General features: G+C 40.6%; 3 protein-coding genes across 4 annotated transcripts in view; all 3 read right to left on the reverse strand.

Annotated features, from left to right (window-relative positions):
• Positions 1-27,302, reverse strand: part of LOC133545415 (gastrula zinc finger protein XlCGF52.1-like) — a 229,945-nt gene that overhangs the window by 47,762 nt on the left and 154,881 nt on the right. The gene's annotated exons all lie outside the window — the stretch shown is intronic.
• LOC133545056 (oocyte zinc finger protein XlCOF6.1-like) lies at positions 5,692-14,117 on the reverse strand. Its single transcript, XM_061890361.1, has 2 exons — positions 13,734-14,117; positions 5,692-7,649 (listed from the first exon to the last, which is right to left on the reverse strand). The coding sequence occupies exon 2, from the start codon at positions 7,501-7,503 to the stop codon at positions 6,214-6,216; it is 1,290 nt and encodes a 429-aa protein (XP_061746345.1). The 5' UTR covers positions 7,504-7,649; positions 13,734-14,117; the 3' UTR covers positions 5,692-6,213.
• LOC133545438 (uncharacterized) overlaps positions 15,889-27,302 on the reverse strand; it is a 15,923-nt gene continuing 4,509 nt past the window's right edge. The window contains exons 2-5 of one of the 2 annotated variants that reach the window (XM_061891042.1): positions 27,021-27,254; positions 24,634-24,690; positions 20,908-21,220; positions 15,889-20,816 (exon numbers count right to left, since the gene is read on the reverse strand). The gene's annotated coding sequence lies outside the window, so the exon portion shown is untranslated. The remainder of the gene's footprint in view (positions 20,817-20,907; positions 21,221-24,633; positions 24,691-27,020; positions 27,255-27,302) is intronic. The other variant, XM_061891043.1, reaches the window with a different exon arrangement.

Raw genomic sequence — 27,302 nt, forward strand, 5'->3', positions numbered from 1 at the left:
CACATTGTCACATCGATGACATCTATTAAACAAGACAAGAAGCAAGGAAATAAACAAAGACGGAATTAAATTTTGCTCAGTTTGAGGAGAAACATGTCGACCTGTTACCTCTTACAGTGTCACCCACGCTCTCATGGAAAAAGGTTCACGTCTCCTTTTTTATTTGGATATTCCCTGTTTACATAACAACAGCTGTTTTTAAAGGAATGGGGGGTATGTAAACAGCCATTGTTTTCGGTCACATTAACACGAAAGAAAAAGATGCCTCGGGCTTGGAATGGTCCTGGATCGAGCTTGGGCAAGTCTTGGATCACAATAGCTAACCCCGCCACCCCCCACCCCCCCCCCCCCCCCACCCCTCCTCCCCCCCCACCTGAAACACATTGCCAAAATCAGAGGAATAATGTCTGACTCAGACTTAGAAAGACTAAGTCTTTGTCTCCAGCAGTTTAGAATACTGTAATGGTCTTTTCACTGGGCTCTTTAAACCAGCTGTAAAGCAACTGCAGTACACCCAGAATGCTGCTGCTCAAGTCCTGTCTAGAACTAGGAAATATGAGCATATTAGTCCATATCAGAAACTACACAGAGCGCTACACAGCTTTCCTTGTGTTTTAGTCCTTTCATGGTCTTGTGCCAAAGAACATCTCTGACATGTTAGAACCATATGAACCATCTCCAGCTCTGAGAACCTTGTTTTATGATGATTATTATTATTTTATTTTGAAGTATTTTTCATGGTTACTTCCATTCCATTATATTTTTGCCTTCTTGTAATGTTCTGTAAAGCACTTTGAATTGTGCTCTATAAATAAAGTGGCCTTCCCTACTTGTTTTCAGAATAAAATACTTATTTCCAGCTTGAAAGGCACTGCTCATTTCTAGATATAGAGATGTTGATCTGAGATATCTTCATTCAAGATGTCTTATCAAGTCAAATGTTTGACTAGTTTCAAGTAGTTGTTCAATGGATAGGTTGGGGTTCAGTTGAAGAAAAACAGCCGATGAGAAAGTTAGGCTGCAAACTTGACACACCTGTTGTGCTTGTCAGGTCACGTGATTTCCCAGAATTTACCTGACGTAGCCACAAGGGGCGCTCTTTAGTAAAGGTGACCAGAGTGGCGTCCAGAGAGAGTGTAGACAACCAAACAACAGACGCCATGTTGGGGACCCATCCATTTTCTACCGCTTATTCCCTTTTGGGGTCGCGGGGGGCGCTGGCGCCTATCTCAGCTACAATCGGGCGGAAGGCGGGGTACACCCTGGACAAGTCGCCACCTCATCGCAGGGCCAACACAGATTGACAGACAACATTCACACTCACATTCACACACTAGGGCCAATTTAGTGTTGCCAATCAACCTATCCCCAGGTGCATGTCTTTGGAAGTGGGAGGAAGCCGGAGTACCCGGAGGGAACCCACGCATTCACGGGGAGAACATGCAAACTCCAAACAGAAACATCCCGAGCCTGGATTTGAACCCCGGACTGCAGGACCTTCGTATTGTGAGGCAGACGCACTAACCCCTCTACCACCGTGAAGCCATGTTGCGGACCAACTGAGTCATTTTAATGTTAGTTTTCCTGATAATGACTGGAGTTATTATTGTACTTCAGCTCATAAACTTAAAATCAAAGTATGTTTTTAGGGCAATTTTGCGTCCATATTTGATGCACTCTGCTGCTACATTCATGCAGTGTTTAGTCACCAGCAAGCTTCTAACACGCGCAAATACAGAACAACAACAAAAAAACCCAAAACATTTTTCCTTTATTTTTCCAAAATCCTCATGAGTTTTGAACCAACAATCACGGTAAATTGTGACTTTTATGTGAAGTACGTCAATTGTGGTGTCTGCTTCCAATGTACATGACTGTCTCAGAAAATTAGAATATTGTGATAAAGTCCTTTATTTTCTGTAATGCAACTAAAAACATGAAAATGTCATACATTCTGGATTCATTACACATCAACTGAAATCCATCCATCCATCCATTTTCTACCGCTTATTCCCTTTTGGGGTCGTGGGGGGCGCCGGCGCCTATGTCAGCTATAATCGGGCGGAAGGCGGGGTATACCCTGGACAAGTCGCCACCTAATTGCAGGGCCAACACAGATAGACAGACAATATTCACACTCACATTCACACACTAGGGCCAATTTAGTGTTGCCAATCAACCTATCCCCAGGTGCATGTCTTTGGAAGTGGGAGGAAGCCGGAGTACCCGGAGGGAACCCACGCATTCACGGGGAGAACATGCAAACTCCAAACAGAAACATCCCGAGCCTGGATTTGAACCCCAGACTGCAGGACCTTCGTATTGTGAGGCAGACGCACTAACCCCTCTACCACCGTGAAGCCATGTTGCGGACCAACTGAGTCATTTTAATGTTAGTTTTCCTGATAATGACTGGAGTTATTATTGTACTTCAACTCATAAACTTAAAATCAAAGTATGTTTTTAGGGCAATTTTGCGTCCAAATTTGATGCACTCTGCTGCTACATTCATGCAGAGTTTAGTCACCAGCAAGCTTCTAACACGCGCAAATTCAGAACAACAACAAAAAAAACCAAAACATTTTTCCTTTATTTTTCCAAAATCCTCATGAGTTTTGAACCAACAATCACGGTAAATTGTGACTTTTATGTGAAGTACGTCAATTGTGGTGTCTGTATCCAATGTACATGACTGTCTCAGAAAATTAGAATATTGTGATAAAGTCCTTTATTTTCTGTAATGCAACTAAAAACATGAAAATGTCATACATTCTGGATTCATTACACATCAACTGAAATCCATCCATCCATCCATTTTCTACCGCTTATTCCCTTTTGGGGTCGTGGGGGGCGCCGGCGCCTATGTCAGCTATAATCGGGCGGAAGGCGGGGTATACCCTGGACAAGTCGCCACCTCATCGCAGGGCCAACACAGATAGACAGACAACATTCACACTCACATTCACACACTAGGGACCATTTAGTGTTGCCAATCAACCTATCCCCAGGTGCATGTCTTTGGAAGTGGGAGGAAGCCGGAGTATATTGCTAGCCTTTTTATATTTTTAATATTGCTGATTATGGCATACAGCCACAAATATCAAACTCAAATATCCTATCAAAAAAATTAGAATATTTCCTCAGACTAAGTAAAAAAGCTGTATGCCATAATCAGCAATATTAAAAATAATAAAAGGCTGGCAATATTTCAGTTGATGTGTAATGAATCCAGAATGTATGGCATTTTCATGTTTTTAGTTGCATTAAAGAAAATAAAGGACTTTATCGCATTAAAGAAAATAAAGGACTTTATCACAATATTCAAATTTTCTGAGACAGTCCCGTATTGTTTGTAATCACTGCGCTATATGCCTGTCATTTTACTCTTGTTTTTTTAAATATTTTATAAAGGATTCATTTGAGCAAAATAATGCATGGCTTCCTGATTTTATGTTCACCGTATTAACTTGAATATTGAACTAATGCTACGTTTTGTATATATAGCTGCAGTGACGTGCGGTGAACACCATGTGAGGCATAGATACTTTTGGAGTTTTTTACTTAAATTCATATGAGCAGTTCTAACCGTTGTTGATTTAGGTTGCACATTAGAATAACAGGAAAATGAAGGGAGTAATTTGCTTTCATAAAACGTTATCATAATGATATTATGGTTTGACAAACTTGTCCAAAAAGTTTTTGACAAAGTTGTTATTAAATACTTTTTGGTCCCATTTTCTTTTAACAAAATACATCAAGTATTGTGAGTGTATCTTACCTTTCTGTATTTGTAGCTGAAGCAGCAAAATACCCACAAATGCCGGCTTACTCTAATAAAAATGCCATGTTTTTTTAAAAATACAGTTTAACAAAAAAAAAGGAAAAAAGGCTGGCTTCCACTGGAGAGACGTGTGTCTGCTAGCTTTAGCACCCCCCATTTCTCCCAGTGTGGTGAGCCAGATTACTGCTGAGGCATTGAACAATATATCGCCCCCTATATATCGCACACGCTCATTACACTTTGTGTGTAGCCGTGGAGGCACCACCTGTGCCTGCCTCACTTCTGGTCTGCTGCGTTATTTTGACCAGGAAACACAGAATTTCCATGATTTTGACCATGAAAATTATCCAAATATACAGGAACCACACCAAAATCCCATAGAAAGCGTAGGCCAAAAGAGAAATATTCAAACTTATTTTATTACTCTGTTTTTTGAACATCTCATAGTTAAGCCTGTTACCCCTCCGGGTGGCAAGGTGAGACACTGCCTCACTTGCCTCCCCTGACAGCATGTCACTGAGATATATATATATATATATATATATATATATATATATATATATATATATATATATATATATATATATATATATATATAGAGATATATATATATAGAGATAGATAGATGGATATATTATATATATATATATATTATATCTATATATATATATATATGTATATATATATATCTATATATATATATATTATATAATCACATGTATATATATATGTGTGTGTATGTGTGTGTGCGTGTATATATATATATATATATATATATATATATATATATATATGTATATATATATGTATATATATATATATATATATATATATATATATATATATATATATATATATATATATATATATATATATACATACCTACATATGGTAGGACAGGATATTCAGCTGGGAACGTGTTAAACAATAAATAAAAAGACATAAGACCATTAGCCACAGCACAATCAGACTTATTTGAATACCACACAAATGAATCCCTCATAATATATATTACCCCGCCAATACCATACCAACAGAACACACTCAACCACACAGTCTGAAGTGCAGTTCACCCCAGAAAGTTTAAACTGGAAATATATGACCCCCAAAGTGACATAGGAGACATGCACGTAGCGACATGCACATACGAGCACGTGATAAAACGTTGAAAGCCGCAGCTTACTTGCGGTACCGTGCCTCCAACTCAAGTCCCCCTGATAATTGTCTCTTTTAGTCCCACTTCTCCACAGGCCAATGGTAAATCCACAAAAAAGGTCAAAAATGAAAATATGATCAAGAAGTGGCCCCGCAGCAAATTGATCCGGGCGCGGCCACCGCTGCTGCTCACTGCTCACTGCTCCCCTCACCTCCCAGGAGGTGAACAAGGGGATGGGTCAAATACAGGGGACACATTTCACGTGTGTGTGTGACAATCATTGGTACTTGAACTTTTTTGAACAGGTGGTCCAGGTGGCGTCTGACGTCAGTCTCCCCCCCCCCGATAGCACACACCATGTCTCTTATATTGAAGATACTGCTTCAAAAAATGTTGTATAGAAAAAAGTGCTTATTTGTTGTACTTGCAGAAACACTTAGAATGTTTTATAAACTGATAATACTTTAGTTCTAGTCATACTCATTTTCTTGACATATAACTTAGTGTTGTGAGTTTTTCCTTGCTCTTATGTGGGCTCTGAACCGAGGATGTCGTTGTGGCTTGTACAGCCCTTTGGAACACTTGTGATTTAGGGCTAAATAATTAAACATTGATTGATTGATTGTTTCATGTGAAATTATTGTAATGATAAGTGTTACCTGTAGATGGCAGTAACACCTAAGATATACATGTGGACTGCAAGATGACAACAGTAGAAGTGTGAGCCTCTACAAGTCGTTGTTAAATAAATGTGTGAGGAAGACAAACTGTTGTTTTATTCAGAACATGGAACATTACAGAGGACATAAGGAAATGTGTCTTAAAAATGATTTAATCTTACCAAAACCCCGTCTGACAACTGATTGAAGACTTGTGCTTGAAAAACGCAGCTTTTTAACATTGAAAAACACAATAACTTAGTTTTCTTGTGCCTTTATAATAGGCGAGCTGCCATTTTGGAAGACAGATTGTTAATTGTATTCAACAAATCACATGTGAGTGCTTTTCCATGACAAATACGTACGTGTCCTTTACGGAGGACACCAATGCTTTGCTGGAAGTCTGACCAGAAAAGTTGTGACGTGTTGTTCAATTTTTAATAAAAGTACACAATGTTACATATTAATACATGTACTTGACTGACAAAAGCACTAAAGTAAAATATGTAATCTATAAATGTAGAAACACAAACAACAATGTCACACATGTTATATGTGCTGATGTTGTTAGAAAGTCAAAATTAAAGTCTTGACAGTTTATTTCAAATCCTGCAGTTTCATTTGCTGCTGCTGTTCTCACCAGCACACTTGTGTTTCTCACACTGGTACTTATAAGAGAATCTTTCACCACACACCCTGCAACTCAACACTTTCTCTCCTGTGTGTCTTCTCATGTGCACTACAAGGCTTGATTGGTCACAAAAGCTTCTGTTGCAGATTGAACAGGAATGTGATTTTTCACCAGTGTGTGTTCTCTTGTGTCTTTTCAAATGTTGAATTTGTGTAAAACCTTTACCACAGATTGAACAGGAAAAAGGTTTTTCACCAGTGTGTGTTCTCATGTGTACTTTCAAATGTTGACTTTGTACAAAATATTTACTACAGATTGAACACGAATGTGATTTTTCACCAGTGTGTGTTCTCTTGTGTCTTTTCAAATGTTCCATTTGTGTAAAACCTTTACCACAGATTGAACAGGAAAAAGGTTTTTCACCAGTGTGTGTTGTCATGTGCACTTTCAAATTGTGACTTACAACAAAACGTTTACCACACATTGAACAGATAAAAGGTTTATCATCAGTGTGTGTTCTCATGTGTAATGTCAAATTGTGACTTTCTACAAAACCTTTACCACATATTGAACAGATAAAAGGTTTTTCACCAGTGTGTGTTCCAGTGTGTACTTTCAAATGTTGACTTTGTGTAAAACCTTTACCACAAGTTGAGCAGGAAAAAGGTTTTTCTCCAGTGTGAGTTCTCATGTGTCTTTTCAGATGCCAATTGTGTTTAAAGGTTTTGTCACAGTGAGAACATTTCAAGTGAGTGTTGTCAGTGTGACATGTCTTGTCATCTTTAGAGTCTTCATCATCAGTTTCAGAAGAGTGTGACGTTGTGTCCTCACTATCTGATAGTGGAGCTAAGAGCTTGTCTGCTTGTGATCCTCCACAGTGGCCTCCATCAGCTTCTGTTGTCATGTGTTGTGTTGAGCTGCTGCTTGGAGGCTCCCCCCCTCCCCTCTCCTCACTTTCACTTTTGACCTCATCATCTTCACTCTTCACAGGGACACCAGTCACTGGGAACTCCTCCAACCATTTAGGCTGACTGATGTGGTGTTCCAGCTCTTCAGTTTTAATGTATGGCGGTTCTTTGTCCCCCGCTTCCTCTTTAAAGTAGGGGGTCAGTGAGTCATCCTCTTCCTTTTTAATGTGAGGGGTCAGCGGGTTCTCTTGCCCTTTACAGTGAGGGTTCAGTGGGTCCTCTTCTTCATTTTTGATGTGTAAGATCTGTGGGTCCTCCGCTTGCCCTTTAATGTGAAGGGTCAGTTTAACATTATGGGTCTGTGGCATCTCGTATTCCTCTTTAATGTGGGGGGGATGTGGCTCCTCTCCTTCCTCTTTAATGTGTTGGGAATGTGGGATCTCTTTTTCCTCATGTATGCGGGGGAATTGTGGTTCCTCCTCCTGCTCATGAGGAAGATGTTCGTCATCAAGGTCTGTGGGACAGGAAAAAACAAACATTATTTAGAAAAGTCCAGCTTTGCTCAGTCACATGAGAGATTGTCCTGCACCAACATATGATCCCACAATCTCATAAGTTTCCTCTCACAGCAGTCAGGGTACTTCCAGCTGACACATAAAGAAGGCCTTCAAGGGAAAGCCATCCCAGGCCAACGTCCAATCCACCTTTTTCATATAAAAAATCTTAAAAAAAGTCATTCCTGCAATCCTTAATGGTAGACGCCATACTTGAAAGTGTGCTGTTCTCCCTCTGAATAAGTCATACACACACAGGAAATAATGTACCACATGCCAGCCTCCACGCAGTAGTACTAGTGATGGGCTCCCCCTGCTGGTGGACAATAATTACTGTGATTTTCACATTCATCTTTAGAGACATGTATGCTCTAAAAGAAGCATGAGCACAGTCAACATGTTGGCCAAAAAAGATGACATCTGTTTTGCTTTCATTTAGATAGTGTCACCACAGTTAAACTGGGAAGAAGTAATCAGATTACGGACTACTCCTTCAAAAGATAACTTGTTTACCTTATTATTAATAATAGTAATGGATTAGATTAATTTACTGTGTTTCCAAGATACTCAAATTGCGTTACAGTGAGAACTGAGAAGGCATCATTCATGCAGTCCACACATTCAATCAGAATCAAAATCAGACATAGATTTTTAATCCCCGAGGGGAAATTTAAATTTTCAGCAATATGTTAAGCTACATTTAATTATTATAATAATAATACTACTACTAATAATAATAATAATAATAGGTAGAAGACGCAATCAAATGCTGAAATTGAACCGAAATACTGACTGAATGTAGTATGAATGTAATAATATTTTGAATGTTGGAATGATTTAAATGTTGAAGAGTTGGAATTTCAAGGAAAACCGGAATTTGGTTTGGAACTTGGGAAAGTGTTAGTTTGAATGTCCAGGATGAGTGGAATGTGTTGATGTTGAAATGGTTTGAATAGGTTGGAAAATGTGGGGATGGTGCAACTTGGAAAAATGTCACTGTGGTGGGTGTACGGATGTGTTGAAGGTACGTAGACACAGAAAACTCCCCCACAAGCATGTTTGTGTGATTGACAGAAAGATTTAAAGTCAATGTCCAGAGGTATTAAAACATTAGTCAATCAATCAAACAAACGGTCAATGAACTTTGCAATCATGGATACACTGTGTCATCTTTCTCCAGCTGAGGCTCTCACACTGAATACAAAAGGTCTTCTTTTGTACGTTTGGTCCGAAAGTGTAAAAAAGCGCTGCCTCGATACGGCAAAAATAAAGCGGGTCTGGGGGCCCAAACGTCGCCATTCTTTTGCCACTGTAGGCGTGTAGTCCTTATGTGACATCATCACGTCACGTTCATGAAGAAGCTGAGCTTGTTTCATACACGACTCCCCTCAGCCGTCTCCACTCCAACACGCATGAGCGGCTAACTTGGCTAACATTAGCAGGTCTGGTGATGCACCGCACGTGACCTACGGTGGCCTAGGATGGACAAACAAGACAATTCTCACGAGATTGCAACTCTTCCTCTCTGACCATCCCAAAGTAATAATCTAATCGATAATCACTGAACTCAACAAAAAAAACAAGGCATATTATTTCAACAATGACTTGGAATTGGCTAAAATAACAAAATCTGCTAGTCAGGGAAATTGACATAAATGTAAGAGAAATGTTGTCATTCTTAGGAGAAGCAACATTTGTGAGGGAAAATACTGCCTTGCCGGTAAGGTCTATTCAGGTATACTGGAGAGGAGGCTACGCCAGATAGTCCAACCCCGGATTCAGGAGGAACAGCGGGGTTTTCGTCCTGGTCGTGGAACTGTGGACCAGCTCTATACTCTCGGCAGGGTCCTTCAAGGTGCATGGCAGTTTGCCTAACCAGTCTACATGTGCTTGGAGAAGGCATTCGACCGTGTCCCTCGGGAGTCCTGTGGGGAGTGCTCAGAGAGCATGGGGTAGCGGACTGTCTGATTGTGGCGGTCCGCTCCCTGTACGATCAGTGTCAGACCTTGGTCCACATTGTGGGCAGTAAGTCGGACCCGTTTCCAGTGAGGGTTGGACTCCGCCAAGGCTGCCCTTTGTTACCAATTTTGTTCATAACTTTTATGGATATAATTTCTAGGCACAGTCAGAGGGTTGAGAGTATCTGGTTTGGTGGCTGCATGATTAGGTCTCTGCTTTTTGCAGATGATGTGGTCCTGATGGTTTCATCTGGCCAAGATCTTCAGCTCTCACTGGATCGGTTTGCAGCAGAGTGTGAAGCGACTGGGATGGGAATCAGCACCTCCAAATCAGAGTCCATGGTTCTCACCCGGAAAAGGGTGGAGTGCCATCTACGGGTTGGGGAGGAGTTCAAGTATCTCAGAGTCTTGTTCACAAGCGAGGGAAGAGGGGTTTGTGAGATTGACAGGCAGATTGGTGCGGCGTCTTGAATAATGCGGACGCTGTATTGATCCGTTGCGATGACGAAGGAACTGAGCTGGAAGACAAAGCTCTCAATTTACTGTTCCATCTATGTTCCCATTCTCACTTATGGTCATGAGCTTTGGGTTATGACCGAAAGGATAAGATGACGGGTACAAGCGGCCAAAATGAGTTGCCTCCGCCGGGTGGCGGGGCTCTCCTTTAGAGATAGGGTGAGAAGCTCTGTCATCCGGGAGGAGCTCAAAGTAAAGCCGTTGCTCCTCCACATGGAAAGGAGCCAGATGAGGTGGTTCGGGCATCTGGTCAGGATGCCACCTGAACATCTCCCTAGGGAGGTGTTTTGGGCACATACGACCGGTAGGAGGCCACGGGGAAGACCCAGGACATGTTGGGAAGACTATGTCTCCCGGCTGGCCTGGGAACGCCTTGGGATCCCCCGGGAGGAGTTGGACGAAGTGGCTGGAGAGAGGGGAGTCTGGGCTTCCCTGCTTAGGCTGCTGCCCCTATAACCCGGCCTCAGATAAGCGGAGGAAGATGGATGGATGGAAAATAATGTGTTCTGGACTAGGGATGTCCTGATCCAGGTTTTTGCACTTCCGATTCGATACCGATATTGTTTTTGCACTTCCGATCAGATACCGATACTGGCCTATCCAAGCATGTATTAAAGTTTAAAGTTATTTAGCTTAATTAGTTGTCAGATTCATGCTGAAAATTATTTTAGTACTCTTGATAACAACTAGCCAGTTGAATTAGGTGAGTTTAAATAATACACAATGGTTGGTATTCAAGGATAAAAACTAAATATCAAAAATTATACAAGACAAACAGAAATGCCATCATTAAACAGTAAAAAAGTGAACAGTATAAAGTGCAAATAATGCTGTTAACATTATTAAAAATAGCACAACACACAAACAACCTGAGTGGGATAAAATGTCTATAACTCATTATCAATACTTGCTCTTGAACAAGTGTAAACTTAAAAAAAATATATATATATATAAAATATCTACACACTCCCTTCAATTGTTTGCCCCAGTCAGGGGGTGGGGGGGGGCAAACAATTGAAGTCCAAGCATGATGGGGAGATTCTTTCTAACAAAGACGAGCACTTCAAGATGCTCAGGTGTCAGCCTGCTCCTGTGTTCATCTATGATGAGTGCTAAAAAGCCTCTCACTCTAAAGAGTCATTAAAATGTCTTATAACTTTACCACCATGCCTGACTTTATTGTGGCATGACTTGCACTCCACCTGTTCATCTTTTTCGTTTTGTAGGGTAAAATAATCCCACACAGCTGACATTTTTACCGTAACTTTTATTTCACACGGCCGTCTGAACGGTTAGAAGGTAGATTTGTGGATGTTTTGAAGGTGTGCTGGAAAAAGCGGAACAGAGTTTAGGGAGCACCAGAAGAGTGGAATGTATTATTTAAATCGGTGTGTTGGAAAACACGGAGCAGAGTTTTTTTTTAAAAACTGGATCTGGATCAGCATTTTCCCACGCCTTGCCGATACGCATTTTTTGGCAAATATCGGCGGCCGAACCGATCCAAATATCGGATCGGCACAACCCTATTCTGGACCACTCATTCATCCTTCAAACACGCGGTCATTCGAAATAGCGACTAAACTACGAAGCTAAAGCTGTCTAGGAAAACCCATACACCCGCAACACATCTCATCTGCCTGTGTTGTAGTGAACGACATCATCGATGTTGGAATAATGTACAAACCCGACAGCAGTCGCAACTGTCGCCTCCACACTTCAAGCTGAGAACAGCAACACACTTCCCCCTTCACAATAATAGGTCTGACTGCGCTAACAAAATAAAGGCTAACAAAAAAAAGCACCTTACCCAAGCATAATGAACTTATTGATGCATTTACATAATTATTATGCTTTGACCCAAAGTACGGGTCAAAATTGTCCAAAAATTTATTGCACAAATAAATGTGAGCGATTCTGCATTTGATTAACAAACTGGAAAGAAGATAACATTTGCCTTGGTGTCCTTCTAACTTCCCTTGGTGCCCTAAAATATGAACCCTCCTTTAAGGCAACACTTGTCTTGACCTTAAAAAGTAAAACAATTGAGGCATGTCGATGATGTGCCTTTTTCCCATCCATCCATCCATGTTCTACCAGTTGTCCCTTTTGGACTTTTGGACCCTGGAAAATTCCATAAAACCTTTGCAATATCCATCCATCCATCCATTTTCTACCGCTTATTCCCTTTCGGGGTCGCGGGGGGCGCTGGCGCCTATCTCAGCTACAATCGGGCGGAAGGCGGGGTACACCCTGGACAAGTCGCCACCTCATCGCAGGGCCAACACAGATAGACAGACAACATTCACACTCACATTCACACACTAGGGCCAATTTAGTGTTGCCAATCAACCTATCCCCAGGTGCATGTCTTTGGAAGTGGGAGGAAGCCGGAGTACCCGGAGGGAACCCACGCATTCACGGGGAGAACATGCAAACTCCACACAGAAAGATCCCGAGCCTGGATTTGAACCCAGGACTGCAGGACCTTCGTATTGTGAGGCAGACGCACTAACCCCTCTCCCACCGTGAAGCCCCACCTTTGCAATATTATAAAGCATATTTCCAGAGGATATGCATTCTTACAGGATGTTTTAAGGAGATAGCATTAAAAAAAATGACTTCTGGCTATATTATATTGATTAACTAATTCTTATTAGTGAGCATAATAGAGGCACTCCCATTGACTCCATTGTTAGATTTAGGATAGTCAAGATTTTGCTAACGTTTGTTTAGGACTTAGAATGCATAAAAAATAAAAACATGTTATTGTCTTACATATGGATTGTGAATGATAGGCAAAATAAAATAAAAAAACAGATCCTCTTTGATAATTTGTCTACATCCTGTGAACGGGCTGTTGCTGTGGTGAAAGTGAGAAAAAAATAAATGTTGAGAAAATGCAAATTTAAGCAAAAATTGCTGACAAACTTTTTAAAAAACTTGGTTAGAAATTGTTGGCGGTAAACCCAGAGAGGCATGTGTATGTTGTAAAATGATGTTAGAATTAGCATTATTATGATAAATAATAAATGATAAATGGGTTGTACTTGTATAGCGCTTTTCTACCTTCAAGGTACTCAAAGCGCTTTGACACTACTTCCACATTTACCCATTCACACACATATTCACACACGGATGGCGGGAGCTGCCATGCAAGGCGCTAACCAGCGCCAATCAGGAGCAAGGGTGAAGTGTCTTGCTCAGGACACAACGGACGTGACGAGGCTGGTACTAGGTGGGGATTGAACCAGGGACCCTCAGGTTGCGCACGCCACTATCCCACTATTTGGGTTTAGGTGGCCCCGTCATGGGTCCGCTCCCGGCCCAGCTCTGACTTGTTCCACCACTGATAGTTTATTGTACAAATGGACTGGGATATGTAACTCATCTTTCGTAGTTACATTTGACAGAACACCGACAACCACGTGGTTGCAAGACCACATTGCAAGTAGCAGACGGAATGCATCATCCTCACAAGACAACACAACTTCTTATACACAATATATTAGGCATAGTGTTATTAATCAACTATAAAGTTAGTAAATATGTGAGACTAAGAAATAAACAAACCTGTTCTGTGTAACACAACTTGATGTTTTTGATGTTGTCGCTCCTTCTCCTCTTTTGTTGGACAAAGTTCCTCGTCGTACTCTGCTATTGTTCTTTCGCACACTTGATCTCTGCTTAGCGATGTGTTTTGATCACTTCCGCCTCTCTTTGTTAGCAGCTAACACGCTAAGCTAACTAGCAGGCTAAGCTAGCTCGAGAAGCATCAAAGTGCGCTCAGACTAATATAACCGGATGCAAACAGTTATTAACGATGTTTACTCTATTTACTAGAGTCTAATAAAGGACATATATGTGTACATGGGGGCACAGATCAAGAACACTGAACTGTGACGACTGCAATAACGTCTTCACCGTCAAACGCCATCTTGCTTTATCCTCGCCGTGTTTGGTTCGCGCAGTGTTGTCAGATCACGCGAGAGAAACAAGTAACCAGCTCTTTTCGAAATCTCGCGAGAGAAATAAGTAAAACCAGCTTTCCACCCCCGGTAAAGCTATTTTATTAAATACTATTTACTTATTCTGAAAGAAAAAAAAAAGTGAAGTATATATATATATATATATATATATATATATATATATATATATATATATATATATATGTATATATATATATATATATATATATATATATATATATATATATATATATATACATATATATATATATATATATATATATACATATATACATATATATATATATATATATATATATATATATATATATATATATATATATATATATATGTCAATCATCAATCAATCAATGATTATTTATATAGCCCTAAATCACTAGTGTCTCAAAAGGCTGCACAAACCACAACGACATCCTCGGTAGAGCCCACAAAAGTACAAGGAAAACTCCCACCCAGTGGGACGTCAGTGACAATGATGACTATGAGAAACCTTGGAGAGGACTGCATATGTGGGCAACCCCCACCCCCCAACCCCACAACCCTCTAGGGGAACCGAAAGCAATGGATGTCATGCGGGTCTAACATGATACTGTGAAAGTTCAATCCATAGTGGATCCAACACAACCGTGAGAGTCCAGTCCAAAGTGGATCCAACACAGCGGAGAGAGTCCTGTGTGTGTGTATATATATATATATATATATATATATATATATATATATATATATATATATATATATATATATATATATATAAAATTTATCAAGAACATATTTGGTTTACATTTTCCTAGTAGACATAACAGTTTGACAGCAGCCTACAATGTAACATTCTGGAGAAACATCCTGGATGAATTTGAATAGAAGTGAGTCACAAAGGTAAACTTTTTGAATGATTTAACTTTATTTGTGATGATTTATCTGTTTTGCACAGTCTATTTTTTTCCAAATTATTTTGAGGGACGTTTTCACCACCTGCTGCCACCTTGTGGTTTGTATTGTCAGTTTTCCTCTTTTGGTGCAGTTGACCTTGTTTTTTCATTTCTCCTTCCTCCGAGAGTTCCTGTGTTGCCCTCGTGGGCGGAGTTTTGGGACATGCACAGCTGCTTCCAATTGACCCTGGTGCTACTTAAGCAGCACCTTAACAGCTGGATGGCACTCGGCGATTCCAATCCACACCAGTTGATTCTATGCTTCGAGTATTTTTTGCTACCTTGGCAGTTCCCGGTGCCATCCAGCTTGGTGTTGTTTTGTATTGTGCACGTCTTGTAACTCCAACCAAAGTTAAGTTAATTTTTGTATGTGCCATTGTTCTTTTTTCTACGATGCACATTTTGTCTTCTCTTTTTCGCACCGTAGCTTTTTGTTACCTCTTGTTTGGATTGTTTTCGTGAGTAGATTTCCGCAGTAAAAGAAATGTTTTACTCAGCGTCTTGCGCATCCTTGGGTTTCTCTTTACTGTGTTGAACAGCACTCTGACAGAAGGAGTTTACCAACACACAACACCCTTTGGCGGAGAAGTTTGTGATTAAAGGCTATATCTATAAAATGAAAGGGACAAGTGGTAGGAAAAATGGATGGATGTACAGTAAAGCTCTGTGCGATGATGCATATTATTGACTTCTCCCTAACATTCCAAACTTTCCCGTGTTTTCAGAAATTGATCATGTTCGAGAGATTCTAAAAAGGAGGGGAGGGGGGAAGGGGGGGATCCTAAACAATTTTAAAAAACAATTGTCATGTGTAGTTTTTTTTAAATAAAAAAATGTAGATTATTAAAAACAAAATTATCCTTCATAACCTTGCACATGTAATGTTGCCATTTTTTCTAATCTACATATTGCATAAAGGGGACATACATATACAACAATATACATATTACAAAAGAGAGTAATAAAGATGATTAAAGGAATGGATTATTGAGACCCAACAAGTGATTCATAAAGTCACACATGTTAAAAGTAATTGATCATGTATAAAACACCACTGCTCAATTGATTGAGACTTTTATTAGTAGATTGCACAGTACAGTACATATTCCGTACAATTGACCGCTAAATGGTAACACCCGAATAAGTTTTTCAACTTGTTTAAGTCGGGGTCCACGTTAATCAATTCATGGTACAAATATATACTATCAGCATAATACAGTCATCACACAGGTTAATCATCAAAGTATATACATTCAATTATTTACATTATTTACAATCCGGGGGGTGGGATGAGGAGCTTTGTCGATATCAGTACGTCAGTCATCAACAATTGCATCAACAGAGAAAAGGACATTGAAACAGTGTAGGTCTTACTTAGTAGGATATGTACAGGCAGCAGAGAACATAGTGAGTTCAGATAGCATAAGAACAAGTATATACATTAGAAATACATTTGATTATTTACATTTGGTTATTTACCAATCCGGGAAGATGGGATGTGAAGGGGGGAGGGTATTAGTAAAGGGTTGAAGTTGCCAGGAAGTGTTGTTTTAGAGCGGTTTTGAAAGAGGATAGAGATGCACTCACTTTTACACCTGTTGGGAGGGCATTCCACATTGATGTGGCATAGAAAGAGAATGAGTTAAGACCTTTGTTAGATCGGAATCAGGGTTTAACGTGGTTTGTGGAGCTCCCCCTGGTGTTTTGGTTATGGCGGTCATACGTTAAGGAAGTAATTTGACATGTACTTTGGTATTAGGGAGGAGTAGCGGATTTTATAGATTAGGCTCAATGCAAGTTTTTTCACTCTGTCGTCCACCCTGAGCCAGCCCACTTTGGAGAAGTGGGTTGGATTGAGGTGTGATCTGGGGTGGAGGTCTAAAAGTAACCGGATTAGCTTGTTCTGGGATGTTTGCCGTCTAGATTTGAGGGTTTTAGAGGTGCTGGGGTACCAGGAGGTGCAAGCGTAATCGAAAAAAGGTTGAACGAGAGTTCCCGCTAGAATCTTCAAGGTGCTTTTGTTGACCAGAGAGGAGAATCTTAGAGAAATCTCGTTCTTTGGTTGACCTTTTTGATTACCTTGGTTGCCATTTTATCACATGAAAGATTAGCCTCTAGAATGGAACCTAGATAGGTGATCTCTTTTTTCCTTGTGACAACAATGTCACTCACTTTTATAGTGAAGTCACCGACTGTCTTAAAGGCCTATTGAAACCCACTACTGCCGTCCACGCAGTCTGATAGTTTATGGATCAATGATGAAATATTAACATTGCAACACATGCCAATACAGCCGGTTTAGTTTACTAAATTACAATTTTAAATTTCCCGCGGAGTTTGCTGTTGAAAACGTAGCGGAATGATGATGCGTGTTTGTGACGTTACTGGTTGGAGGGAACATACTAGCCAGCATCACTTGCGGCTAAAAGTCGTCTCTTTTCATCGTGCAATTACACAGTATTTAGGACATCTGTGTTGCTGAACCTTTTGCAATTTGTTCAATTAATAATGGAGAAGTCAAAGTAGAAAGATGGAGGTGGGAAACTTTAGCCTTTAGCTACACAAACACACAGTGTTTCCTTGTTTAAAATTCTCAGAGGTGAAGCTTTACTATGGATCAGAGCGGTCAAACGAACATGGTTCCCGACCACTTGTGAACCGGCAGGTTTCGGTGAAAAAATTGTGGTAAAAATTCGCCTCAGCGGAGATCAGCGGAGATCAGCGGAGATCAGCGGAGCTTGCGCCGTCCATGCAACTGCCGTAACTTCACTCAGAGACAGGCGTCAACACACCCGTGGACACACCCCTCTGACTATCAGGTACTATTTAACTCACTAAAACACTAGCAACACAATAGAAAGATAAGGGATTTCCCAGAATTATCCTAGTAAATGTGTCTAAAACCATCTGAATTTCTTCCAATGCAATCACCTTTTTTTTTTTTAACTTTATTTTTTTTTGTATTTTTTTTCTAGTCCTTCACTATCAATATCCTCATCTACAAATATTTCATTCTTGCTCAAATTAATGGGGGAATTGTCGCTTTCTCGGTCCGAATAGCTCTTGATGCTGGAGGCTCACATTATAAACAATGTGAGGATGTGAGGAGCCCTCACACCGGTGACATCATCGTCTGCTACTTCCGGTAAAGGCAGGGCTTTTTTATTAGCGACCAAAAGTTGCGAACTTTATCGTAGATGTTCTCTACTAAATCCTTTCAGCAAAAATATGGCAATATCGCAAAATGATCAAGTATGACACATAGAATGGACCTGCTATCCCCGTTTAAATAAGAAAATCTCATTTCAGTAGGCCTTTAAGGTTGATGTGGAACCCAAATAGGATGGATTCCGTTTTACCCAAGTGTATGGATAGCTTGTTGTCAGCGAGCCAGGTGCAAATATTAAGGAGTTCAGCACTGAGGATTTGTTCCACCTGTGACTTGTCCTTGCAGGATACCAGCAGGGACGAGTTATCCGCAAACAGGAACAATTCACAGTAGCATGCTGATGGCATGTCATTTACGTATATTAAGAACAGTAAAGGTCCTAGTATACTGCCTTGGGGGACTCCACAGCTTACTGAGAGGGGAGGGGACACGGTGCCATTCACCTCTACCACCTGTTTCCTCCCCATCAAGCTCGATGAGGTATTATCGAATCCGATTGCTCTGAGCTTGTCCAACAGTCTAGCGTGGTTAACGATGTCAAAGGCTTTCTGAATGTCCAGCATGACCATGCCGCAGTATTTGCCCGCGTCCACCTCATGTTTGATGTGGTCGGTCAGATAGAGAAGGCATGTGTCAGTGGAGTGGTTAGTTCTGAAGCCGGATTGGAATTTGTACATTAGTTTATTAGTAGCAAGTTAGCTATCAACCTGTTCTTAAACTATTTTTTCCATTTCTTTCGAAATGGAGCTGAGAATAGAAACAGGTCGGTAGTTACCAGGTTCTAATTTGCTTTCTTTTTTATAAAGGGGGGTTACTCTTGCTATCTTGAAACCCTTAGGTACTTGGCCTTGTTTGATTGAGAGATTTATTATATTGGGGCAATGGTGGTGGCAGAGTCCCTGAAGAATCTGGAGGGGATATTGTCAAGGCCGGTGGCCATGTTTAGGTGGAGCGCGCTCAATTTATTCAGCCCCTCGCTAGCTGAGACCATTTCTAATTTGAAATTGTTGTTGATTACTCCTAGCCTTCTGTAGAAGGCTTTAATGTGTTCTACACCAAAGCAACCAGAGTGGTGGGACAGCTTGTTTACTAGAGTTGTGGCTATGCTGGTGAAAAAGGTGTTAAGTCTGCTTGCTACCTCCATTTTGTCTGTTATGAGGGAGTCACCCTCCTTGATGTGGATGGTGTTGAGTCTGGTTTTATGTTTCTGGCTGCATCCAGGAAGCTAGTTGTTGAGCATTTTCCAGAGCTCACGTGGCTTATTTGGATTTTCCTCTATTTTTTCGTTAATGTAATTTTTTTGAAGGATTTGGTCAGGTTGTCTTATTTCTTAATTTATTGCATGGCTTTTTGAGTGTTGTAAGGAGTGGTTTGAGTGTGAGTGTGTTTTCATGTGTGCTACAAGGTTTTATCGGTCACAAAAGCTTCTGTTGCAGATTGAACAGGAATGTGATTCTGTGTTCTCTTGTGTCTTTTCAAACTCTGACTTTTTGTAAAACTTTTACCACAGGTTAAAGAAAAAGGTTTTTCACCAGTGTGTGCTGTCATGTGTACTTTTAAATCATGACTTTGTGTAAAACCTTTACCACAGGTTGAACAGGAAAAAGGTTTTCCTCCAGTGTGTGTTCTCATGTGTCTTCTCAAATGTTGACTTTGTGTAAAACCTTTACCACAGGTTGAACAGGAAAAAGGTTTTTCACCACTGTGTCTTCTCATGTGCACTTTCAAATTGTGACTGAGAACAAAACATTTACCACAGATTGAACAGGAAAAAGTTTTTTCACCCGTGTGACTTCTCATGTGTACTTTCAAATAGCGACTTTCTACAAAACCTTTACCACGTATTGAACATATAAAAGGTTTTTCTCCAGTGTGTCTTCTTGTGTGTGTTTTCAGATGACAATGGTATTTAAAGGTTTTGTCACAGTGAGAACATTTGAGGTGAGTGTTGTCAGTGTGACATGTCTTATCATCATTAGAATTTTCGCCATCCCTGTCAGAAGAGTGTGACGTTGTGTCCTCACTATCTGATAGTGGAGCTAAGAGCTTGTCTGCTTGTGATCCTCCACAGTGGTCTCCATCAGCTTCTGTTGTCATGTGTTGTGTTGAGCTGCTGCTTGGAGGCTCCGCCTCTCTGTTCTCCTCACTTTCACCTTTGCCCAAGTAGAGGGTCAGTGAGTCCACCTCTTCCTTTTTAACGTGAGGGGTCAGTGGGTTCTCTTGCTCCTTAAAGGGAGGGCTCAGTGGGTCCTCCTCTTCCTCTTTGATGTGTAAGCTCAGTGGGTCCTCCTCTTCCTTTTTGATGTGTAAGATCAGTGGGTCCTCCTCTTCCTTTTTGATGTGTAAGATCAGTGGGTCCTCCGCTTGCCCTTTAATGTGAAGGGTCAGTTTAACACTATGGGTCTGTGGTGTCTCATCTTCCTCTTTAATGTGTGTGGGGGGGGGGGGTGCTGTGGCTCCTCTCCTCCCTCTTTGATGTGTTGGGAATGTGGTACCCCTTCTTCCTCGTGTATGTGGGGGGACTGTGATTCTTCCTCCAGCTCATGAGGAAGATGTTCTTCACTGAGGTCTGAGGGACAGGAGAAAACAAACATTCTTTAGAAAAGTCCAGCTTTGCTCAGTCACATGAGATATTGTCCTGCACCAACATATGATCTCACAATCTCTTTAGTTTCCCCTCACAGCAGTCAGGGTACTTCCAGCTGACACATGAAGAACACCTTCAGGAGAATGCCTTCCAAGGCCAACGTCCAATCCACCTTATTCATATAAAAACATCCTAAAAGTCATTCCTGCAATTTTTATTGGTAGACGCCGTATGTGAAAGTGTGCTGTTCTCCCTCTGAATAAGTGATACACACACAGCAAATAATGTACCACATGCCAGCCTCCACGCAGTAGTACTAGTGATGAGCTCCCTCTGCTGGTGGACTGTAATTACTGTCATTTTCACATTCATCTACGGAGACATGTCTGTTATAAAAGAAGCATTAGCACAGTCAACATGTTGGCCAAGAAAGATGACATCTGTTTTACTTTCATTTAGATAGTGTCGCCACAGTTAAATGGGGAAGAAGTAATCAGTTAACTGACTACACCTTCAAAAGATAACTTGTTTACCTTATTAATAATAGTAATAATAGATTATATAAATCAGGTATGTGATTTGACCACAATGAAAAAGACTGAAAACATTTCCAGGGTTCGGGGGGATGAAGGCCACCAGCCAGGTCCAGGGCGGTGCCCTGGTGGGGGGACAAAGGGGACAACGCCCCCCGAAGCTCCTGGTTTTTCACCAATTTAACACACTAAAATTAACAAAGACAGCACCATTAGAAGAAAATATTTTAATGTTTAAAGACATGAAAACATCATTAATAGAACATACATATCCCAATCATCCTAATGAATCACTGTATACGGTTCAGTCCCAACAGTATTTAGTCACTAATATTTACATCTTGTGTTCATTTCACATCCACAGGTGTCACATTGATCACTGTTATTATCTACGGTTTATTTATCAATCAATCAATCAATCAATGATTACTTATATAGCCCTAAATCACTAGTGTCTCAAAGGGCTGCACATACCACCACGACATCCTCGGTAGGCCCACATAAGGGCAAGGAAAACTCACACCCAGTGGGACATCGGTGACAAAAATGACCCAGTGGGACGTCGGTGACAATGATGACTATGAGAACCTTGGAGAGGAGGAAAGCAATGGATGTCGAGCGGGTCTAACATGATACTGTGAAAGTTCAATCCACAATGGATCCAACACAGTCGCGAGAGTCCAGTCCAAAGCGGATCCAACACAGCAGCGAGAGTCCCGTTCACAGCGGAGCCAGCAGGAAACCATCCCAAGCGGAGGCGGATCAGCAGCGCAGAGATGTCCCCAGCCGATACACAGGCAAGCAGTACATGGCCACCGGATCGGACCGGACCCCCTCCACAAGGGAGAGTGGGACATAGAAGAAAAAGAAAAGAAACGGCAGATCAACTGGTCTAAAAAGGGAGTCTATTTAAAGGCTAGAGTATACAAATGAGTTTTAAGGTGAGACTTAAATGCTTCTACTGAGGTGGCATCTCGAACTGTTACCGGGAGGGCATTCCAGAGTACTGGAGCCCGAATGGAAAATGCTCTATAGCCCGCAGACTTTTTTGGGGCTTTGGGAATCACTAATAAGCCGGAGTCCTTTGAACGCAGATTTCTTGCCGGGACATATGGTACAATACAATCGGCAAGATAGGATGGAGCTAGACCGTGTAGTATTTTATACGTAAGTAGTAAAACCTTAAAGTCACATCTTAAGTGCACAGGAAGCCAGTGCAGGTGAGCCAGTACAGGCGTAATATGATCAAACTTTCTTGTTCTTGTCAAAAGTCTAGCAGCCGCATTTTGTACCAACTGTAATCTTTTAATGCTAGACATGGGGAGACCCGAAAATAATACGTTACAGTAGTCGAGGCGAGACGTAACAAACGCATGGATAATGATCTCAGCGTCTTTAGTGGACAGAATGGAGCGAATTTTAGCGATATTACGGAGATGAAAGAAGGCTGTTTTAGTAACGCTTTTAATGTGTGCCTCAAAGGAGAGAGTTGGGTCGAAGATAACACCTAGATTCTTTACCGTGTCGCCTTGTTTAATTGTTTGGTTGTCAAATGTTAGAGTTGTATTATTAAATAGAGTTCGGTGTCTAGCAGGACCGATAATCAGCATTTCCGTTTTTTGGGCGTTGAGTTGCAAAAAGTTAGCGGACATCCATTGTTTAATTTCATTAAGACACGCCTCCAGCTGACTACAATCCGGCGTGTTGGTCAGCTTTAGGGACATGTAGAGTTGGGTGTCATCAGCATAGCAGTACCACATTACTTCAGTTCACTTCACACATTTACTTGCGGAGAGCCCTACCATGAGCTTTCCTAGCAAATTTCTGAGCAGCCTGCATTTTCCTTTTGGTCTCTGCTTTTGTAGCTTCTTTTCTGGATTTCACTGCCAACTTATATTGTATAAATGGGGTAAAAAACATTATCAGTGGTGTAACTGGTTTGTCAAGATTTATTATTATACAAAATATATTTTCAAGTTAAGACTATTACATGATATATGCTATCAGTAAGTAGCATTAATTGTAAAATACATAATAACCACTAATAACAATTCACAGTTTTAATGTATTTGCCTAATTGCCTACAAGTTTAGTTATAGATATAACAAAATACCAAATGTAAACATTTCATGGTTTTCGCCAAAATAGGATATAAATTTATGAAAATAATTAAACATGTTTAGTATTCTTTACTTATATTGTAGCGGTTGATTTACGGACATAATTCGCCACACCTAGTGCTTGACCTTATTGTTATTATTCACTGTACTGTTTGATTGTGCACATGACAATGTTGTTCTGTTTCACTGTACTGTTCAATTAGGCACATGACAAGGTTGTTCCGTTGCAGGTAATTCGGCGCGGCCCCTTTAAGTGGCCGTCAGTAGATTCTCCCAAAGGTGGGGGTTTGTTGTTCCCGCCATTTTGAGTGTTTTACGTTTCAGTCTGGTTTGTTCAAAAAGAATAAAGGACGCACACGTTTTTGTGTGTCAACGATACTCGAAGTTGTCTTGCTTTCACGCTACAAGCACAACAATATTTCAAAATAGGAAATAATAATAATGTGTGGACACTGACAAATTGCATGAAACAAGTGTGACAATATTTACCTTCAAGATTGTTACACCACCGAAAATATTTTTTAAGAGACCCATCCATCCATTTACTACCGCTTATTCCCTTTCGGGGTCGCGGGGGGCGCTGGCGCCTATCTCAGCTACAATCGGGCGGAAGGCGGGGTACACCCTGGACAAGTCGCCACCTCATCGCAGGGCCAACACAGATAGACAGACAACATTCACACTCACATTCACACACTAGGGCCAATTTAGTGTTGCCAATCAACCTATCCCCAGGTGCATGTCTTTGGAAGTGGGAGGAAGCCGGAGTACCCGGAGGGAACCCACGCATTCACGGGGAGGACATGCAAACTCCACACAGAAAGATCCCAAGCCTGGATTTGAACCCAGGACTGCAGGAACTTCTTATTGTGAGGCAGACGCACTAACCCCTCTGCCACCGTGAAGCAGAGACTAAGAGACTACATAAGAAATTAATATTACAAAATAGTATTATATGCAAATTTATTTCAAATAAATTGTTAACTGGAATCAATAATGCGACTATTTGAATGTCTGTAATTTCATAATATATTTTCATGTGGCTTTTTATTTTTAGAAAAAAACATTTATATTTCGCAAAGCAATAATTGGTTAATATTTAAAACAAACATGCGTATTTTGAGAGCAAATATTTTTTTAGCTTACCTCATTATGTCTGCAACTGAAGTGGGTCGTTTGGGTGGATCTTTCCTCTCGATGTCTCTGGCAGTTGTCGATGTAAACAAAGGATGAAGTCCGTAAGGTTTGCTCACTTTCGGTTGACATCCAAAAGTACCAGCTAGTGAAAAGTTTGTTTTCCTTGCGTCAAGTTGTTTCATATGTTTTTGCTGTTTCGCATGTACTTCCAAAACCTTGAAACCTTGTGATCCATAGTCAATATTATCATGACACCACGTGCAAAAAACTTTTCCGGGACGATCGATTTTCCGAATAAAATCGCCAAACAAAGTCGTAATTCCTTCTTCCCAACAGTATCAGTGATTTCCCTTTCCATCCAGTCCCATAAAAACTTATTTTTGACATGTTTATCAATTTATTTTACTCGTGAAGCGTCCTTTCTCTTGAGAACCGACATTGTTTACATTTGGAAAATGGTGGTAATAACGTCATCATTCATAACAGATGTCCTGATTGGTCAAAAGGAACATATCGACCAATCAACTACGGCGTAATATTATATTACGCCGTAGTTGATTGGTCGACACTTTTTTTCCCCCCCCGAGATTAAAAAAGATGGAATTACGACTTTAGACAGAAAAATCACATGCCTGTCCAAATCAGGGCCCCCATCCACATATACAATACTAGAACATATCTAATGAAAACCAACATTATTTTGTCATTTTAATCATATGTGGGCCATACCACCTATTAGGGTTGTACGATATACCGGTATTAGTATAGTACAGCGATACTAATGAATCATTTTCGGGACTATACCGTCTCTGGAACGTACCGGTCTCGCACCGCCCTTCTATCGCGTTGAAGTTACATTGCTGGTTTACGAGCAGACAAGCATGTTCGGCGGCACAAATCACGGACTACTTACAAGCAGACACAGTGTGTAGACAGGAAAGGTAGAACGGGTGCCTTTTGGCTAAAAAACTAACAATAAACGTAAAGTTATAACACTGAAACACCCTCAGGAAGTGTGATTTAAGACATGGCTAGCTATCTAGCGGCTAACGTCCATCCGCTGTCGGCAGTGTTTTAGCGACTTCTAAATCACTAATCCTCACCTCCATGGCAACAAATAAAGTAATCACTGGAGGACGAGGAAAAGCTAAACCTGCTTCACTACACACCGTAGCTCACCGGCATCAAAATGTAAAGAAAAGCCACGTACCTAGTCGATACTACTATGATTACGTCGATATTTTTTGGCATCACAAAATCTTCTTTCTTTTTAAGAAAATGTATATTATGTTTATAAACTCAGGAAATATGTCCCTGGATACATGAGGACTTTGAAGATGACTAACGTATGATCCTGTAACTACTTGGTATCGGATTGATACCCACATTTGTGGTATCATCCAAAACTAATGTCAAATATCAAACAACAGAAAAAAAAGTGATTAATACATTTTAACAGAAGTGTAGACAGAACATGTTAAAAGAGAAAATAAGCAGATATTAACAGTAAATGAACAATTAAGAGTCTTTGTTTGTTTACTTACTACTAAAAGACAAGTTGTCTAGTAGGTTCACTATTTTATTTAAGGACTTAACTGCAATAAGAAACATATGTTTAATGTACCCTAAGTTTTTTGTTAAAATAAAGCCAATAATGCCATCTTTGTGGTCCCCTTTATTTAGAAAAGTACCAAAATAATTTTAGTACCGGTACCAAAATATTGGTATGGTTACAACACTACCACCTATATTTGAATATTGTCTAATGGAAATGACTGCTGTCTGATAATCACATTAATAACCAGTGTTGGCGTTAACACACTTTTTATGTCTTTTTACGCATTGAAATCAAAAAGGATCTGTTTTTTTTTTTTTTTAACCGACCTGCCTTCTCCGGGTCAAAATTCAAGTTTGCTTGTTTTTTTAATTGATTATCGCTTTCCGCCGGTGTTTTGTTTTGTGTATTGTGACGGTGCGCTCTTATCCAGCCAACACTTGAGGACCAGCACGTCAGCGGGAGCAAGCGCCCTGTCGGTTGGTAGAGTGGCCGTGCCAGTGACTTGAGGGTTCCAAGTTCGATCCCCGCTTCCACCATCCTAGTCACTGCCATTGTGTCCTTGGGCAAGACACTTTACCCACCTGCTCCCAGTGACACCCACACTGGTTTAAATGTCACTTAGATATTGTGTTTCACTATGTAAAAGCGCTCTGAGTCACTAGAGAAAAGCGCTATATAAATATAATTCACTTCGCTGATTCACACAATTGATGAGCATTCATTTTTAAATGGTGGTGTTAAAAAGCAAGTATGTCTTCATCTTTAGTCATAAATGTGGCAACCAGATGAACATGTGTCACAAACATTGTATTAGATGATATGTGGATGTTGTGCTTACTTGGACTGTGATGAAGCTGTGAGGACTCAGGTGGTTTGTCTTCATGCTGTTCAGTCTTCACGGAGACAACAGTCAGTGGAAACTTGCTGAGATCAGCCTCATCCTGCCCTGAAAGAAACTCTTCCTCCTGAGTAACCCAGAGATCTTCCTCTTCCTCTTTAATGTGGGGGGGCTGTGGATCCTCCTGCTGCTGAAGAGGACGTTCTTCTTGACGAGCGTTCATCTGTTGGACGTCTGCAAGACAACACAAACAAACTTCAGCTCAGATGTGTCAAATATTTT

This window comes from Nerophis ophidion, linkage group LG28, assembly GCF_033978795.1.
Source record: "Nerophis ophidion isolate RoL-2023_Sa linkage group LG28, RoL_Noph_v1.0, whole genome shotgun sequence".
NCBI classification, from domain to species: domain Eukaryota; kingdom Metazoa; phylum Chordata; class Actinopteri; order Syngnathiformes; family Syngnathidae; genus Nerophis; species Nerophis ophidion.

Excerpts from the sequence above, each read along its gene's own strand:
- LOC133545056 (XM_061890361.1), bottom strand. The coding sequence starts at position 7,503 with ATGCCACAGACCCATAATGTTAAACTGACCCTTCACATTAAAGGGCAA.